At 44.0% G+C, this 18107-nt stretch overlaps 3 protein-coding genes across 5 annotated transcripts in view; 2 read left to right on the top strand and 1 right to left on the bottom strand.

Annotated features, from left to right (window-relative positions):
• The window catches only part of CEP97 (centrosomal protein 97), a 43259-nt gene extending 35960 nt beyond the window's left edge, over positions 1-7299 (bottom strand). For both annotated transcript variants that reach the window (XM_064585597.1, XM_064585622.1), the window contains exon 1: positions 6223-7299. The gene's annotated coding sequence lies outside the window, so the exon portion shown is untranslated. The remainder of the gene's footprint in view (positions 1-6222) is intronic.
• On the top strand, positions 6425-11347 carry RPL24 (ribosomal protein L24). Its single transcript, XM_045869815.2, has 6 exons — positions 6425-6552; positions 6677-6752; positions 7298-7408; positions 9694-9830; positions 10221-10284; positions 11225-11347. The coding sequence occupies exons 1-6, from the start codon at positions 6548-6550 to the stop codon at positions 11303-11305; spliced, it is 474 nt and encodes a 157-aa protein (XP_045725771.1). The 5' UTR covers positions 6425-6547; the 3' UTR covers positions 11306-11347.
• Positions 11348-14409: 3062 nt separating this feature from the next.
• Positions 14410-18107, top strand: part of ZBTB11 (zinc finger and BTB domain containing 11) — a 34038-nt gene continuing 30340 nt past the window's right edge. The window contains exon 1 of one of the 2 annotated variants that reach the window (XM_045869812.3): positions 14410-15334. In XM_045869812.3, coding sequence (XP_045725768.2) covers positions 15025-15334 — 310 coding nt within the window. In that variant the 5' untranslated portion in view covers positions 14410-15024. Of the gene's footprint in view, positions 15335-15686; positions 16357-18107 lie in introns of those variants that run through there. The other variant, XM_045869813.3, reaches the window with a different exon arrangement.

The raw sequence follows: 18107 nt of genomic DNA, 5'->3' as shown, positions 1-18107 counted from the left end.
GGACCCTGGGATCATGACCTGAGCCAAGGTAGACGCTTAACGACTGAGTCACCCAGGCACCCCCTGGTTTGATTTTTGATGATATTAAAATGTACTGTTGGAGCGCCTGGGTGGCTCAGTCGTTAAGCGTCTGCCTTCGGGTCAGGTCATGATCCCGGGGTCCTAGGATCGAGCCCCGCATCGGGCTCCCTGCTCTGTGGGGAGCCTGCTTCTCCCTCTCCCACTCCCCCTGCTCGTGTTCCCTCTCTCGCTGTGTCTCTCTCTGTCAAAATAAATAAATAAAATCTTAAAATGTACTGTTAATCCTTTAGGTGTTCTAATTTTACTGTGATCATGTTTAATTTTTTAAAAAAGTGTTGTTGGGGCGCCTGGGTGGCTCAGTCATTAAGCGTCTGCCTCGGCTCAGGTCATGATCCCAGGGTCCTGGGATCGAGCCCCACATCAGGCTCCCTGCTCCGCGGGAAGCCTGCTTCTCCCTCTCCTATTCCCCCTGCTTGTATTCCCTCTCTCGCTGTGTCTCTCTCTGTCAAATAAGTAAATAAAATCTTTAAAAAAAAAAAATCCAATCAGTATTCAAATTACCCCCAAGGTCTGTCTAGCGTGTTTGTTCAAATCAGGCCTCAAATAAGACCCATACATTGCAATTGGTTGAAGAAGTTCTTAAATTTCTTTTAATCTAGGCGCCTAGGTGGCTCAGTCGGTTAAGTGTCTGCCTTCAGCTCAGGTCATGATCCCAGAGTCCTGGGATCGAGTCCTGCATCGGGCTCCCTGGGAGCCTGCTTCTCCCTCTCTGTATCTTATGAATAAATAAATAAAATCTTTAAAGAAAAATTCAAGTTGTGAGGCGCCTGTGTGGCTCAATCGTTAAGCGTCTGCCTTCGGCTCAGGTCGCGATCCCGGGACCCTGGGATGGAACCCCGCATTGGGCTCACTGCTCGGCGGGAGGCCTGCGTCTCCCTCTCCCACTCCCCCTGCTCGTGTTGCCTCTCTCACTGTGTCTCTCTCTGTCAAATAAATAAATAAAATCTTTTTTTTGAAGATTTTGTCAAATAAAATCTTTTTTTTGAAGATGTTATTTATTTGTCAAATAAATAAAATCTTTTTTAAAATTTAAAAGAATTTATTTTATTTATTTGTCAAATAAATAAAATCTTTTTTTTAAAGATTTTATTTATTTGACAGAGAGAGACACAGCGAGAGAGGGAAAACAAGCAGGGGGAGTGGGAGAGGGAGAAGCAGGCCTCCCACCGAGCAGGGAGCCCGATGAGGGGCTCGATCCCAGGACCCTGGGATCATGACCTGAACCGAAGGCAGACACCCAACGACTGAGCCACCCAGGCGCCCCCTAAATAAAATCTTAAAAAAAAAAAAAATTCAAGTTGTGCAACCAATGCAGCCGCACAGGGCCTAACACTCAGGAGCATCCCACACCTGGGGTTTAATACCCTGAATTTGCTGTTTCGGTTAGCGATAATGGTATCTTTTGAATCTGTGTTCTGTAAGTGAAGTACAATGGGAATAATAGGGCATGTGCCTGGGGCTTGAAGCCTCAGCTCACAGTCGGTCCACTTCATGCTGCTTCCTCACTTTCTAGGGATGGGTTTGGAGAGTGGCTGGTTCTGCAGTTTGCTGCCGTGCATTCTGCAAGCAGCTTGATGCCCACCCCCATCCAGGACCCAGGTACATAACACATCCCAGGGGACTGCCCATTCTCTGTGGGTTAGGCCAGGAATACAGTGTAAGGAGATGGCCAGATTGACAGCGCCTCCCTCACCACCACCCCCAGGGTGGGGGGGCATAACACGTTGGTCCAGAACCTCACAGTAGGGGCAACCCAAGAGATGGCTGGGCCTCGTGTGTTCCAGTACATGCATCAAGTCACAAGGCAGGTCCCTGGGCACCTGTGAGGGGCTGCACATCCCTAGCGAATGTCCTTGCCTAAGGGAGCATGACATTAAATAGCAAATGAAAAAACACCATAAAATGTCAAGAGATAGATTACTGAAGAAAGGAAACAGCTTAATATTTTATACCTTTATCCTGCTATTTGAAAAAGGGGGTCCCACTTTCATTTTACACTGCGTCCTGAAAATTATTTGTGCAGATAGTCCTATCCATAGGCTCTAATTTCTCTTTTCCTTTCAATTCACATATTGTTGAAGAAGTTAAGTCATCCTGCAAATGCCAGTTGCATCCCTGTGGAATTGTTTCACATGTTTCTGTCCCCTATATATCATATAATTGGTAGTTAGATATATGAAGACTTGATTAGATTTAGATTTTAAAGTATACTTCATAATTATTAATTTTAATAATTCTTCATAATTTTATTTTTTTAAGTAATCTCTACACCCAATGTGGGGCTCGAACTCATGACCCCAAGATCAAGAGTCACATGTTCTATCAACTGAACCAGCTAGGTATCCCATTAATGCTTCATAATTTTAAAGAAAGCTTCATAGTTTTTAATGCCATATAGTTTTTAAACCTAGTCATTTTCTAATCTAGTTACTAGGCATTCCTTTCAAAGCCTTCCCTGAAGTCAATGCCTGAAAGTCTTCAGATTAACCAGCCTTCCAGGAACTATGGTGGTAGATTCTAAAAAGGCACATCCCTCCCACACCTGAGAAGAGAATGCTATGGGGAGAAACACTAAAAAGGGGGCTGAGTGATTCCAAAGGCATTCATGTTTACAGTCCTGTCATTGTCTTACTGGAACTTTATGTGGCTTTTAGCACTGTCAAAACTCTTCCATAGGCTTCTCTGAAGTAACTATCATGGACTCTATTTCCTTTGACCTCATCTGCTCAGCCTTCTTCGGATGATTTTCCCTCCATTCCCTTGTCCCTTAAATACTGGTATTTCTGGATTCTTTTTTGCTGATTCACTCTAGTCACTCTTTCTGGGGGTGGTAGACACAGAGATGCAATATCCAGATCCCTCTTCAAGCAAGAGCTTGCTGCCAAACAGTGGACATTGATCATTGTCACTGGCATCCCCACCTATCAGTAGGATCTGGCTCAGCTACTGAGAACCACCTTACTTGGGTCATGATCTCTCTGGGGCAACACACATCTGGTGATAAGGTGGTAGTATAAATGGGTTGATTATTTGGCCAAACATGGAATACTCTGACAGGCAATAATTGTTCCAGAGCTCCTGCTGGGGATAACAGGTTTAGTCGGGCCAGTAATTTATTTAACTTCTGCCTCATATTGCTTTCTCCCCTCTCCTTTCACAGGACTTGATCCCTAATAAACATCTTTTTTTTTTTAAAGATTTTATTTATTTATTTGAGAGAGAGAATGAGAGAGAGCACATGAGAGGGGGGAGGGTCAGAGGGAGAAGCAGACTCCCTGCTCAGCAGGGAGCCTGATGTGGGACTCGATCCCGGGACTCCAGGATCATGACCTGAGCCGAAGGCAGTCGCTTAACCAACTGAGCCACCCAGGCGCCCCCTAATAAACATCTTGCATCCTAAACCCAGTCTCAGGAAATGCTTCCAAAGAAGTCAGCCTGTAACACTAGGTGATATCATCACACATATTCTATCACCTATATGTCCATTACTCTTAAAATATATCCTATTCCAAACACTCCTTTGAACTTGTTTAACTTCCTAAAACACACCACCACCTTAATGTACTATAGGCATCTGGAGCCCTGACTTTGCAAAATTGGCCCTTTCCCCCACAAACATGCTCCTTTCTCTTATCTGTCTTTTTGACAAATGATATCATTATTCACTAAGTTCTCATCTTCACAATTTCCTTACCTCCTCTATTAACTATCCATTGCTACGTCAACAAAGTATTCCTAAACATAGTAGTTTAAAACAACAAACATTTGTGACCGCATAGTTTCTATGGGATAGGAATTCAAGAGGGTTTATCTGAGTGGAAACAGAAGAGCAAGAAACATGTTCTGCCACTGAGCTTCCAGAGTCTAGAGCAAGGATTTGTTGATTTCAGCCCAATGTTATTCATTTTAGACTTCTGGCCTGCAGAACCAAAAGAATGTATTTCTGAACTTTTAAGCTACCAAGTGTGTAGTAATTTGTTACAGCAACCACAGAAAACTAATACAGCAAGTAAGTATATGTAAAAGATGAAGAAGCAATGAACAGAAGAATGCTCTGTTCTCAGGAGCTACAGGAGGCCGAGAAGAAGGCCAACTTTGGTTCGGTATTGCTCCGTAAGAAAATAAATGAGAAGGAAGGACAGCTGAGCCTTTTTCCTATAAAAAATAATGTAATGGGGTGCCTGGGTGGCTCAACTGCTTAAGTGTCCAACTCCTGGTCTCAGCTCAGGTCTTGAGCTCAGGGTTGTAAGTTCAAGCCCTGTGTTAGACTCCAAATAAAAAAATAAAAGAGAATGTAAGGATAAAGTCACCAAAAATTTATGGATGGTGTTGGAAGCTGTGTCTTATGACACTATATAAAATACTTTTAGGGTCTTCTGTATACCTTCTTCTTATTCTAAGAGTATTTGAGCACAATTTAAGGTGTGATACACACAATGTGTTACAAAGAACCCTGAGAGGCCAGCTCAAGAACGCCCTCTAAGAAAGAGTAAAAGAGCTAAATCTCTAAGATCTGGTTTTCTGCTTTTCCTCCACAGAGCTACTCAGGCCAAACTTAATTTTGAAGACCAATAAAATAAAATCTTCCTAAAATGCTTGGGAAGGTACTATAAATTCTGGGGTTCTGTGTACCAAATTCCTGCTTATAAATCTTCGCTCCATCCTCTACTCATATCCAGCTGTGTCTTGGAGCCTGTGGAAGCCAGGTGGTTTTCTTCTCTTTCTTTTTCTTTCTTTCTTTTTTTCTTTAATGATCAAACATTAATCAGCAGTGATTTAAAACCAAGAGAACTATACAGAGTGTCAGAGTTGACTAAGTTCACCAAGCCATGGAAGCCTGAGGCATCCATTTGCCTATAGTCTATTTAGACAATGTCTTCCAAGTATACCAGGTATTCTGAAAAGCTGGTCAGAGTTGGTCAGACTGTCAAATTCCTCCTCCTTGCTTTTCAATTCCATGCTGATCTCTATCAATTCTTTTTTTTTAATTTATTTTATTTTTCACCCGAGGTGGAGTTCAAACTCACAATCCCAAGATCAAGAGTAGCATGCTCCACTGACTGAGCCAGCCAGGCGCCCATTAACTCATTCTTGAGACTGGTTCCAACATAACTGTACAGCTTTCTTAGCATCACTCAGCCACGTTATCAGACTTTACAAATCTTTTCAACTACCTACTAAAAGATCTTTTTTAACGATTTTTTTTTTTAGATTTTTTGTTTATTTTTTAACAGCGAGAGAGGGAACAGAAGCAGGGAGAATGGGAGAGGGAGAAGCAGGCTTCCCGCCAAGCAGGGAGCCCGCTGTGGGACTCGATCCCAGAACCCTGGGATCATGACCTGAGCCGAAGGCAGACGCTTAACGACTGAGCCACCCAGGCGCCCTTAACGGTTTTTTTTTTTTTTTTTTTTTAATGTATTTATTTGACAGCGCGCACAAGTAGGGAGCAGCAGGCAGAGGCAGAGGGAGAAGCAGGCTCCCCACCCAGCAGGGAGCCCCATGCGGGACTCGATTGTGATTGCAGGATCATGACCTGAGCCGAAGGCAGAGCTTTAACGACTGAGCCACCAGGCGCCCTAAGTGAGCAGTTTTTATAGGCAGCATTAATCAATCATTACATTTTGTTTCCTAGTCAAATACGCCAACACACAATTCAAGGATTATCTCTTGCCACTTCCCAACATATGCTAGTTTCTAGCGTTACATAAGGGCTCAAGCGATTGAAGCATTGGCTCTCCCAGTGGGCTTGGCCAGAGCTCCCTTTCCCAAACCCACAGACAAAAGCTTTGCCCTTCTCTGTGCAACCACCCGCCCCTGGCTGCAATAAGCTAGAAGTTGAAACCTAGCTCTTCCCAGACAGGCAGTTGCCATTTTGCAGTGCTTCAGCGGTTACTTAATAGGGATTTTGTAAACTGAATAATGTATGTAAATGATTTAGCGTAATTTCTGGCACAGAAAGAGAACTCAATGAACGTTAATCATAATTAATGTAAGGCACCGTCATGGACAATTCGATTAGCAAGGCGTGGGAGACAGTTCAGATGTCATTACTATTTTCCAAAGATGAAACGATTAAAATTTAATTTTGCTGGTTGAGGAAATGGGCCAACACAGAAAGCAAAATGTGACTTTAAGTTTTACCTGTGGGTATTGTCTGTAGGTCACTAAACTACATAGAGTTCACATTCTGTGCAGCAGGACGATGGCTCTAGGACACTTGACCGCGGGAGCAAGAAGGACTCAGAAAACAACCATTCGCCTGCCTAAACTACAGTCAACTTTTCTCTCGCTCCCAGAACTGGCTCCTCCTCCAGAGGAAGGAGGCCGCCGTGATAGACGTCATCACCGAGCGCCGGGGTTAGAGAGGGGAATTGGGGGAGGAGATTGCCCTACTGCCTTATAAGGCTTCTTCCCATGATCCTCTCTTTCTCTTCACCATCTTTCCTTCTTCTCGGCTGCCGGCGCTATGAAGTGAGCAAGAGCCCTAGTCCCCAATCCGCTTCCATCTTCGGGCACAGCACCTCGCCCGCGGCCTGGGCTTGGCTTCTCCTTGCCGCAGACACCCTCCCTAATGGGCTTTCGCTTTTTGTTACAGGGTCGAGCTGTGCAGTTTCAGTGGGTACAAGATTTACCCCGGACATGGCAGGCGCTACGCCAGGACCGACGGGAAGGTGAAAGGCCGCGTCGCCCAAGCTCAGCTTGTGCTCTTTAGAGGAGAGACCGGTCTAATTCGGGCTAAGCGTGTTCCTTTACCGCATCGTTCTTGGTCCCTGCAAGGCTTGTTTCGGGGACCGTGTGTGCAATGGCTGTTAGGATCAGAAGCCTCTAAGTGAACCGCTCTTGAGGTTTGGTCTAGTGTGAGTCAGGTCGGAGATGAGAAGTTTGGGTAACTCAGATGTCCCGAGAAATGGACCACCGAAGTATGTGGCCGTTTTATGGGCACTAGATCCTCTTACTGCCGGTAGGGACCGGAGCTAGATGCCTCCTGGAATGTGATACCCCGCCCTTTCCTGCGCTGCGAGCTGAGGTTTCCCTGCTTTCTCTGTAAGACAGGACAAACCTCAGAGGCCTTGGTGGTGCCACCCAGTTCGCTGCCAGTTGTGTGACACGAGCCTGTTGGTCTCTGGACCCAGTGAGGGGAGAGAACTAGAGTACTAAGAGATCCAGCTCAGCCTCCTGCGTTGAGTAGGTGACTACTTTGAACTCGCTTCTGCAGGTTTTCCAGTTTCTTAACGCAAAATGCGAATCCGCATTCCTTTCCAAGAGGAATCCTCGGCAGATAAACTGGACTGTCCTCTACAGAAGAAAGCACAAAAAGGGACAGTCGGTAAGTAAAATGCAGTTTGATCCTGTGGGGCTCTTAAGTTTAAACTGATTATCAGTTGCTGCTCTGTAAAATTGTAAATGAGACAGTCTGTGTGAGCGCTCTTAAGCTGTAAAGCATCAAACAGTGAAGTGAAAATGACTGATAAGTCTCCTTGTACATCTTAGGCTCGGCTCTCAGGAATGTCGGGTTGAACTTTGAAAGCATCCCCTTGCCAGAGTTCGATAAATTATACTATGCACACTTGAGTTATAAGGCACTGTGGAATTAAGGGGTTCCGGTGGGTAGAAATTAATAGCATGGTAACTTGGTTTTGAGTGTGTTTATAGGATTAGTCCTAAGGGATATCAGTGGAATCTTACAGCATACTAGTTCTCAAGACTGAATGTTTTTTGAAGCGCTCTTCAGCTTGATGGAGATTTTTTTTTTTTTTTAAAGATTTTATTTATTTGAGAGAGAATGAGAGAGAGCACATGAGAGCGGGGAGGGTCAGAGGGAGAAGTAGACTCCCTGCCGAGCAGGGAGCCCGATGCGGGACTCGATCCCGGGACTCCAGGATCATGACCTGAGCCGAAGGCAGTCGCTTAACCAACTGAGCCACCCAGGCGCCCTTGATGGAGATTTTTGAGGAAAGGTTTTAGTGCCATGGCAGTAGGATTCGTATTCAGGAGGCTTGGAATATTTTAGTGAACACCTGGGTGAAGGACATCACTAGGTGTTGTGAGAGTTCAGAGGAAGGGAACATTTATTTCTGACTTAAAAGTAGATTTGACACACCCATTAGGATAGTCCTTATCCAAAAACAGGGTGGGGGGATTACCAGTGTTAACGAGGATGTGGAGAAATTAGAACCTTTGTGCATTGCTGAATGTGAGATGCTACAAGCACTGTGGAAATGGTTTCACAGTTCTCAAAAAGTTAAATGCAACTATATCCAGCAACTCCACTTCTAGGAATATACCCAAGAAAACTGTAAACAGGAACTTAACACAGATAATTTCTATGCTAATGTTCATAGCACTGTTACTCACAATAGCCAAAAGATGGAAATGGCCCATAGGTGGGTGAGTAGATAACAAAATGTTATATACATACGATGGAATATTACTCAGCTTTAAAAAGCTGGTAACTAGCCAATATGGATGAACCTTGAAGACATTATGCTAAGTGAAATAAGCCAGACACAGAAGTACAAATATTACATGATTCCATCTTTATGGGGTACCTATAGTGGCAAATTCATAAAGACAAAGTAGAGGTTATCAGAGGCTGGGCAGGGGAAGGGAGGAATGGTGGGGGTTTTTATTTAATGGATGTGGAGTTCAGAATGTTGAAAAAGTTAAAGATGGATAGTGGTGGTAGTTGCACACAACACTGTGAATGTACTTAATGCCACTGAGTTATACACTTAATAAATGCTTTAAGATGGCTAATGTTACGTATCTTTTATTAGCAAAAGTTTGAATTGTACTGTCTTGATCCTGGACATTCCCTACTACTTAGTAGCTTTCCTGTCATAAATCATTTTCCAATTGACTATTTCTTCCATTGACAGTACTTTAGGTAAAAATAAAATAGGTGAGTTGAGATTTGATAATTTTTTTTCCAGAAGTAAATTGTTTACTATAAAGTCTTACTGAAATCACTTCTGAAGTGGGGCGCCTAGGTGGCTCAGTGGGTTAAGCGTCTACCTCCTGGTTCCCGCTCAGGTCATGGTCTCATGGTTGTGGAATTGAGCCCTACTGGGCTCCGAGCACAGACCCTGCTTCGGATTCTCCCTCCCTCCCCCTCTGCCACACACGTGCCCCCTCCCCTTTCTCTCAAATTTTTTTTAAATCACTTTTGAAGTACCATCTTCAAAGAGTTTGACTTTTGTCTTTTTAAAGTAGTAAAAAATGGCCAGGATTTGTGAGAGAATTTAACCAATCTATAATTGGAAAATTACTGCCTATTGCAGTATTTTACATATATTCTTTATATCTTTTCAAATGATTGCATGAATTATTTTTGTTGAATATTGCTATGATCTGAATGTATACCCCTAAAATTGAGATGGTGAAATCTAACCCCCAAAGTGATGATATTAAGAGGTGTGACCTTTGGGAGGCTCTGCCCTCAGGAATGGGAATAGTGTCCTTATTAAAAAAATGCTGTTTATCAGGTGCTTGGTCTGGTATTTGTTGTAGCAGCCTAAGTGCACCAAAACAAATAAATAAAATCTTAAGATTGTGTTTCCCATGTTCATGAAGCAAGGCTTATAAGTACACTCCCATCTTTTTGTTTTGTAGGAAGAAATTCAAAAGAAAAGAACCCGCCGTGCAGTTAAATTCCAGAGGGCCATCACTGGTGCATCTCTTGCTGATATAATGGCCAAGAGGAATCAGAAACCTGAAGTTAGGAAGGCACAACGAGAACAGGCCATCAGGTGAGGAAGCCTTCATTATGAGCATTTCAGCTGTTGGGATGGATTATGTTGTTTGCATATATAGGCATAGGAATCTAATTTGATGTTATTTTGTGTTTTGATACTTGAGTCTATAAAGAAATTGCCAGTCATAAATACTGCAGAAGTTTATAATATATTATATACTTAATGATTTGTTGAAATTCTGTATGCAGTTAAAGCTACAATTTCTAATCTATGTTAAGCTGACTTGGTGGTTAATGACATTTATTGACAAACCCTTTGGATTTATACAAATAATTGCAATGGGGAAGGAATAGATAATTCTTTCCCAAAACACTAGCTCCTTGTTACGAAACTGCGCTCTTAAGGAGTAAAACACTTTACCTTAAGTTATTTTTAACTCCCCAGGGCTGCAAAGGAAGCAAAAAAGGCTAAGCAAGCATCTAAAAAGACAGCCATGGCTGCTGCTAAGGTAATTGTAAGATTGTCTTGGATTTCTTATTTAAAATAACAGGAGGGGCCCTGGCTGGCTTACTCGTTAGAGCATGTGACTCTGGATCTTGGGATTGTGAGCTCAAGCTCAAGTTGGGTATAGAGATTATTTAAAAATAGATTAATAAAAGGAAAATTTATTTTTAATCCAAATGGTTAATTTGGTTAATGAAAGTTTCAAGTTTTTAAGAAATTTAGTGCAAGGCTCCAATGAAAATGATGTTCATAACTGGTTTCTGGGTGTGTGATTTCAGAGGTCCCTCTGCCAGACAAAAATTGGGAAAGGAGAAAATAAAGGTGGCTTTTGTTTTTAAAGTTTATTTTGAAAAGTTTTCCATAATAGTACAGAGTTTGCCCAGCTTTTCTCAGTGTTACCAGTTTAGATAACCATAGTAAAATTTCAAAGCCATTGATCTCAGGTGACTAATAATGTCCTTTTTCTGTTCTAAGGATACAATTCAGGATCCCACACTGCATTTAGTTGTGTCTCCTCACTTAACCCCTCCATTCTATGACAGTATCTTTGTCTTTCATTTACATATATAGAAGTGGACTTTAAACTTCTCGGGGAGGGTAACTTCTAAGAAAAATATTAGGAATGTAGTTAAATAATGGAAAACCTAGAATACACAGAGAATCTGGACATGAGAAAGGTGATTTATTTATTTTTTTAAAAGATTTTTATTTATTTATTTGAGAGAGAGAGAATGAGAGAGAGCACATGAGAGGGGGGAGGGTCAGAGGGAGAAGCAGACTCCCTGCCGAGCAGGGAGCCCGATGCGGGACTCGATCCAGGGACTCCAGGATCATGACCTGAGCCGAAGGCAGTCGCTTAACCAACTGAGCCACCCACGCGCCCGAAAGAGGTGATTTAAAAAGTTGCATGGAATAATGCCACATAACATGTTATCTTTTTATAGGCTCCCACGAAGGCAGCACCTAAGCAAAAGATTGTGAAGCCTGTGAAGGTTTCTGCACCCCGAGTTGGCGGAAAACGCTAAGTTGGTGGACCAGATTTTTAAATAAATATCTGACTATAACTAGATTGTGGTGGTGGTTTTTATTCTCAAAACACAACATTGGGCCTACATGTAATAGCTGAACTAAATCTTTTTAATGAATTATTTTCTTGGTGAGTTACCCTTTTCCGTGGTAGACACATTTTGTATTGGGCTTGCCTTTTGTTCACTGGTACTTCACCTCTTACCATTAGTTGATAGCTGAGTTAAAAGTGCTTAAAACTTCAACTGTACTATTAATCTCTTCTTGCTTACAGAAAATAAGCTTAAATGAAGAGTACAACTTCATTAGCACTTGAGTAGAATATTTGCTTACAAATTTCCAAGATAGTTTGTTGAGCTGAAAATTAGAACTATAGTTAAAATTGCAAAAAAACAGTAGCCTGATGTTCAAGAAATACTTGTGTGTAAAATGTGATAAGGAAGAGTAATAATTTATGCCAAGAATAGGCTTGCACTGGGGTGCCTGCATGGCTCAGTCAGTTAAGCAGTTAAGTGTCTGCCTTTGGCTCAGGTCAAGGGATTGAGCCCTGCACTGGGCTCCCTGCTCAGCAGGGAGCCTGCTTCTGCCCCTACCCCCCCATGTCCCCGCTTGCTGTGCTTGTGCTCTCTCTCGAATAAATACATAGACAATTTTTTAAAGATTCTATTTATTTATTCGAGAGAGAGCACATGAGAGGGGGGAGGGTCAGAGGGAGAAGCAGACTTCCTGCTGAGCAGGGAGCCCAATGCAGGACTCGATCCTGGGACTCCAGGATCATGACCTGAGCCGAAGGCAGTCGCTTAACTGAGCCACCCAGGCGCCCAGTACATAGAAAATTAAAAAAAAAAAAAAGACTAGGCTTGCACTTCGTTGAAAGTAGATCATCTTGTGTACCACGCTGCCAAGTTGGAAGACAACAGTGAACAAGCCACATCCTCGTTTGAGAAACATTTTTACACATAGAATACTTAGGTGAAGGTAAAAATCACATATCCCGCCCCCTCCACACACACACCTACATTCCATCCAAGGTGATGGAACTAATTATTGTTCTGTCTAGGTGATGTTAAATTCAGGCATTGTACTAGGTGTTGGGAATAAATAGAATAGTCCTTTTGGGGGACTTGAAAACTAAAAATATTTGTAAAATCAGTTTTAAAAATATGCAAGATATATTGGCTCTTGCTTAGAAACTAAGATCTTTTGTGGTAGTGGTTTTTTTTGTTTGTTTTTTTTAAAGATTTTATTTATTTATTTGAGACAGAATGAGAGAGAGCACATGAGAGGGGGGAGGGTCAGAGGGAGAAGCAGACTCCCTGCCGAGCAGAGAGCCCAATGCGGGACTCCATCCCGGGACTCCAGGATCATGACCTGAGCCGAAGGCAGTTGCTTAACCAACTGAGCCACCCAGGCACCCATGTGGTAGTGTTTTATGAAATTATAGGAAAAAAAACCATTAGCTATGAACGAGGAAAGCTTAACCAATCAAAATACCCAACTTGAATTAGCTATAGATTTCTTGAGGGTATAGCTCAGTGGTAGAGCATTTGACTGCAGAGCTATAGATTTCTAAATTTTGGACACAAAATCTTATTTAAGTAAGTGCTTTTCTGATTAACACATCTTAAAAATGAAACTGCCAATTCTGATTACCTTTGATTACTGGGTAGCCTGCTGTCCAGCAGGAGCTAGTAAAACCCTAAATACCTGGTTCTGGGAGGATGGCAACTCTTAGCTTTTAGACCAATTAGCCACCTGTAAAACCTTTTTCTTTGTATTGGCCCAAAGGCACAGAGGTGAATCCAAGTATGGTGGGCTTCTCAGCGCTTTCACAGGGATTTTTTGGCAGAAACTGAATTGGGTGTAGGATTTATTTTTAAGTTTTTCTTCACTTCCACGACTTGTTAAATTTTTATTTAAATCTATTTTTTTAGTCGATTTCACAGCTGAAGAGCGATGGTGCTGACCCAGCACACAGTTCTTGAGTTGATTTGGATAGCTGCTTTGGGTGCCCCACCCCAAGGAGGGGAGGGGCGCGGCGCATTTCCACCTTCTAATTCCTCCTCCCTTCCCCTCTGTCTCAGTCTATGGATTGAGTGACCCTAAGTAAATCCCAGGTCTATTGGTTCTGTCTTTCCTCTGCGTCTGGGAGCTCACGTACCTACAGCCAGAGTCATTCAAGGATGCTGCCTCAAGTATCTAGACCATCTGTTAATTTCTGCAACCCCCCACCCACAAGTACCACAGAGACCGGGTGCCATCCTATTTTTTGAGGCCAGTGCATTCACCTGTTGTCTGCCCCTAACCTGTCTCCACAAGGTCAAAGAGCCTCACCCAAAGACTGCAGACTCCAAGTGGGGAGGAGGGGTTGGCCCGGAGTTCTCAGGCGCCAGCAAAGCACTGTCAGTGCCTGACCCGTTGTCAAGTAGGATGTCATAGGCCTGTGGTCTTGTCTGCGCTGCAGATTAAACCCACGTTAGGGTGACAGAGGTCACCATTCTGGGCTACCCGCTAAAAATGTGAAATAGAACCCACAGTGCACACTGGAAAATGCAGTTCAAGTCGCCTCAGCCTTTTGTGCATTCAGTAAATATTGGGTGTAAAATGGAGAATTCCCCCCGATTTATGTAAAAATATGTGCAAATTAGGCTGTAAGAGTGCTAAATACTCCTCCCCACTCATTGCCAACATCGTTACCTTCATATATAGAAAACTGCCCCTATGTACTACGATCATTCCAGAAAAATCCCGACTATTCCATGCGTGATTTGGAGCCAATAGTTTTAAGTTTAGAAATTACAGTAAGTCCTAACATTGAAGGACTTGGATTTTATTTATTTTTTCATTTTTATTTTTTTAAAGGTTTTATTTATTTGACAGAGCGAGACAGCGAGAGCAGGAACACAAGCAGGGGGAGTGGGAGAGGGAGAAGCAGGCTTCCCGCTGAGCAGGGAGCCCGATGCGGGGCTCGATCCCAGGACCCTGGGATCATGACCTGAGCCGAAGGCAGGCGCTTAACGACTGAGCCACCCAGGCGCCCGAAGGACTTGGATTTTAAACGTTTAACTGGAAATTACATTTACATGTGAATGGGGCTGTTTTGGTCTTGTGTCCATAGGCTTACATTTTACTAAGAGTCTCAAAATCTGATGCTTTTATGTTGTCGGGGGAATCTCAGAAGGTAGGCGGAGGTAAAAACAGACTCCTCTACATTTTGGCGTACCTCGGGCAAGATAACAGCCCACCAAGTCCTACACGTGCTCAGAGCTTGAGAAAGGGGAAAAATAAAAAGGGAAACTGCCAGGACTTAAGATGTCCGCTCGAAGCGACTTCAGTCTCCCAAGAAGGGCCTACCCGCTTCCAATATGTCCGCCCGTAGTCCTGACGTCACTCGGTCGGCTTCATCAAGCCAGAAAGCCGGTGCGTTCCAATCAGAACTCAGTCCCCTCACCCACTGCCCTTGATCACGTCACTTCCGGTGGTGCAGCAGCCATTTTGTCAGTCGCCAGTGGATCCCGCGCGCTGGAGAAGTGCAGTTCCCCCTGGTTACCAATTCGTCCGTTCTCCCTTCGCGCTGCGGGCGCCGTCGAAGAGCACTCACCTCTGATACACCGGTTCCTCCCTATAGTCCCGCCGCCGTTGTTGCATCCGCCCGGAGCCAGTGCGTTGTCTTCCTCCCCCACCACTGACAGGCGCCCTCAGGGAGCCGCCGTCAGCGATGTCAAGCGAGGAAAGCTACCGGGCCATTCTTCGATACCTGACAAATGAGCGTGAACCGTATGCGCCGGGCACCGAGGGCAATGTCAAGCGTAAAATCCGCAAGGCGGCCGCCTGCTATGTGGTGCGCGGTGGGACTTTGTACTACCAGCGGCGGCAGCGGCACCGCAAGACCTTCGCGGAGCTGGAGGTGGTGCTGCAGCCGGAGCGGCGCCGGGGGCTCATCGAGGCGGCGCACCTGGGCCCGGGTGGCACTCACCACACCCGGCATCAGACCTGGCACGACTTGTCCAAGACTTACTGGTGGCGAGGTAGGACCTCGCCCGTGGCGAGGGGGCGGGCAGCGACTTGTTGCCCAGGCAAGGCCCGCTGGCGGAGGCGGGCCTGTTTGTGCACGAGCGAGTTTGGGGGTCCCAGACGCCCCTCGCCGGCCCAACCTGCGCTCGGCGGCGGAGCGGCTGCCAGGCGGAGCCGAGAGGGTGGGGGACGCGAAAGGAGCCGCACTTCCCACAGGAAGGAGGCCGGGGAAGCTGGGGGCGGGCCCTGGCCCGGGGTGGGGCGAAGGGGGCTTCCCCGGGGGCCGGGCCAGCCGCCGGGAGGGGCTTGGACGTGCGGGCTACGGCGGCCCCGCCTCCATCGGCTGCGCTGGAGGCGGCGCCTCCTGTCCGGGGACGCTCCTGGGCGGCGCGGGGCGGCGGTTGCGCGGAGCTACGTGTTGTGCCTCCTAAAATCCTGTTGTGCTGATGGTGTGGGGGAGGGACGGTCCGCCCCAAGCCTGGGTTGCTTCCTCAGGCCGTTTCCGCTAGGGTTTGGGCCTGCGGTTTTGAGGTTCGCTAGATCTGCTTGCACGTATTCCTCAAACTGCGCTACGGCGGCGTAAATAAGCAATAAGGCAAGAGGTGATTTGAAGTGACTGTCTGGAAACGGCCATCTTCAACTTCGATTATGGGGCAAGAATTCAATGTGAAGAATAGCAGATAACCCTTCGTTCTGAATGTTTTCATGTTCTTTCCTCTGATACCGTGAAAAGCTCTTTGGAAACTGTGAGGCACTGTGTCTACCCGGAAAAGATACGGTTACTGTGGTTGTAATAGTCAGGAAATAACTGCTCTAAAGTTTTTTGACTCCTTGGGAACCAGATTAGGGAAGGAGAGCAAGGGTCTTTGGCACCTTTACCGCTCTCACTGTCCACAAAGTTGATTTACATTGAACCTGTTCGGTTAGAATTAGCGAAAGCTTTGCAGGCCCTGATAAGAGAGGTTTTGTCTGGAAGGATTCTGCCACTCACTCTCCTTATGGCTCTGGAGAAGTTGGGAGTCTCGGTTACTTACCTGTGAGTAAAGAAATTAGACTACTGAATACATTCTGAAGTTCTTTTCAGTTTATGAACTTTGTCATCAAGCCTGTTAATTGACAAACTAATGGGTAGTCCTTCCTTTTGTTCCTTAGAGTTTTTCGTCTTTTCAGAAACGGTCCAGCTGTATTGTCTTCTTAAATGCTTTCCCGTCATTTATTTTCTATTTTAAACCGATATCTGAATGAAATTCCTCTAAAGGGACAAAAGTGTGAGGAGTAAACACGGAGTAATTGCTGCATTTTGTTAGGACTGGTTTGGTCAGACCAAACTTGAGCAAATGTTTCAGGTTTGATACTTTACGACGTGCTGGGGTGCCTGACTAGTTCAGTCCGAGGAGCATGCGATTCTTGATCTCTGGGGGGCAAGTTCGAGCCCCACGTTGGGTGTAGAAATTACTTCAGAATTAAAAAAAAATACTTTATGACATGTTAAAAATTACAATTACAGCTAAAAGTAACTGATCAGAGTTTTCCATGCAGGCTTAGTTCTGAGCTCTTAATTTGTTTTTCACTCATTTAATCTTGATAAAACCTTGTAAGGTGGAAACATTTATCTCTCTTACAGATGAGAAAACTAAAAGCACCAGGAGGTTAAATATGTCAGAGGTCACACAGCGGACCTTTGTAATTTCACACTCTTAACCACTGTTACATGGTGCTGTAAGGGTTTAGTGTTAAGAATTTTCCTTCCCAGGGCCCCTGGGTGGCTCAGTGGGTTAAGCGTCTGCCTTTTGCTCAGGTCTTGATCTCAGGGTCCTGGGATCGAGTCCCGCTGCCAGAGTCCCTGCTCAGTCTCTTCCTCTGCAGCTCCCCTTGCTTGTTCTCTCTCACGTGCTCTCTTTCTGAAATAAATAAATAAAATCTTAAAAAAAATTCCTTCCCTAAATTTATTGTCTGTGAATGATCGTGAATGCAGTTTGGAGGAGGGGTTTTGTTTGCTTTTTGTGTGCAGTGTCTTAGACAAAAAAACTGAGACCATGTTTATGTTTAATTGAAAAATGAAAAAGATACATTTGTTATTTGTATACATTTGTAAAATTTAAAAGTCCTTAAGCAACTAGAATAGCTATTCTTGAAGTACCATACTTACAGTACTAAACCCCTGGCAAGGGAGGCCCTGAGATCCTTTCAGAGGATTCATAAAGTCAAAATTATTTTCATGAAAATTCCAAGGCATTATTTGCCTTTTTTACTCATTGTCTCCCAAGTATACAGTGGAGTTTTCCAGAGACTACGTGACATATGATATATGGCAACAGATTGAATGCAGAGGCATATATGATGATCTGTCTTCTGTTGAGCCACACATTAAAAAGATTTTCAAAAATGTAAAGTAGTACCCCTTTTCTTACTAATTTTGTTTTGTTTTGGAAAATAGTTATTTTTTTTTCATAAAATGCTATTTTGTTAACATGTAATGAGTTTTTGTTATTTGATGATTTCATTACTTTTATTATTTTAGTTTTTCCTCCTTTAAAATAAGAATTTGGGGCACCTAGCTGGCTCAGTCCATAGAGCATGTGACTCTTGATCTCAGGGTCGTGAGTTCAAACCACATGTTGAGCGTAAAGTTTACTTAAAAAAAAGAAAAATAATAAGAATTCATAATCATCAGAGAAGTTTGCCCCCCATTATTAGCTATTCATTCAAAACAGTTTTTTTAAAGTAGCTATTCCTCTTGATATTTAATACATTATCATTTGGATTTTTTTTTGTTTCTACTGAAGA

The sequence above is a fragment of the Mirounga angustirostris genome, unplaced genomic scaffold (genome assembly GCF_029215605.1).
Source record: "Mirounga angustirostris isolate CCGP_5_RB_7025 unplaced genomic scaffold, mMirAng1.0.hap1 SCAF_1, whole genome shotgun sequence".
NCBI lineage: Eukaryota > Metazoa > Chordata > Mammalia > Carnivora > Phocidae > Mirounga > Mirounga angustirostris.
Note: the sequence above shows the minus strand (reverse complement) of the source record. Positions and strands in the feature narration are given on the sequence as shown.

Coding starts and splice junctions, on each gene's coding strand:
- RPL24 (XM_045869815.2), top strand. Junction 7,409..9,693: donor AGCACAAAAAGGGACAGTCG/GTAAGTAAAATG, acceptor TTTGTTTTGTAG/GAAGAAATTCAAAAGAAAAG. Junction 9,831..10,220: donor CAACGAGAACAGGCCATCAG/GTGAGGAAGCCT, acceptor TTAACTCCCCAG/GGCTGCAAAGGAAGCAAAAA.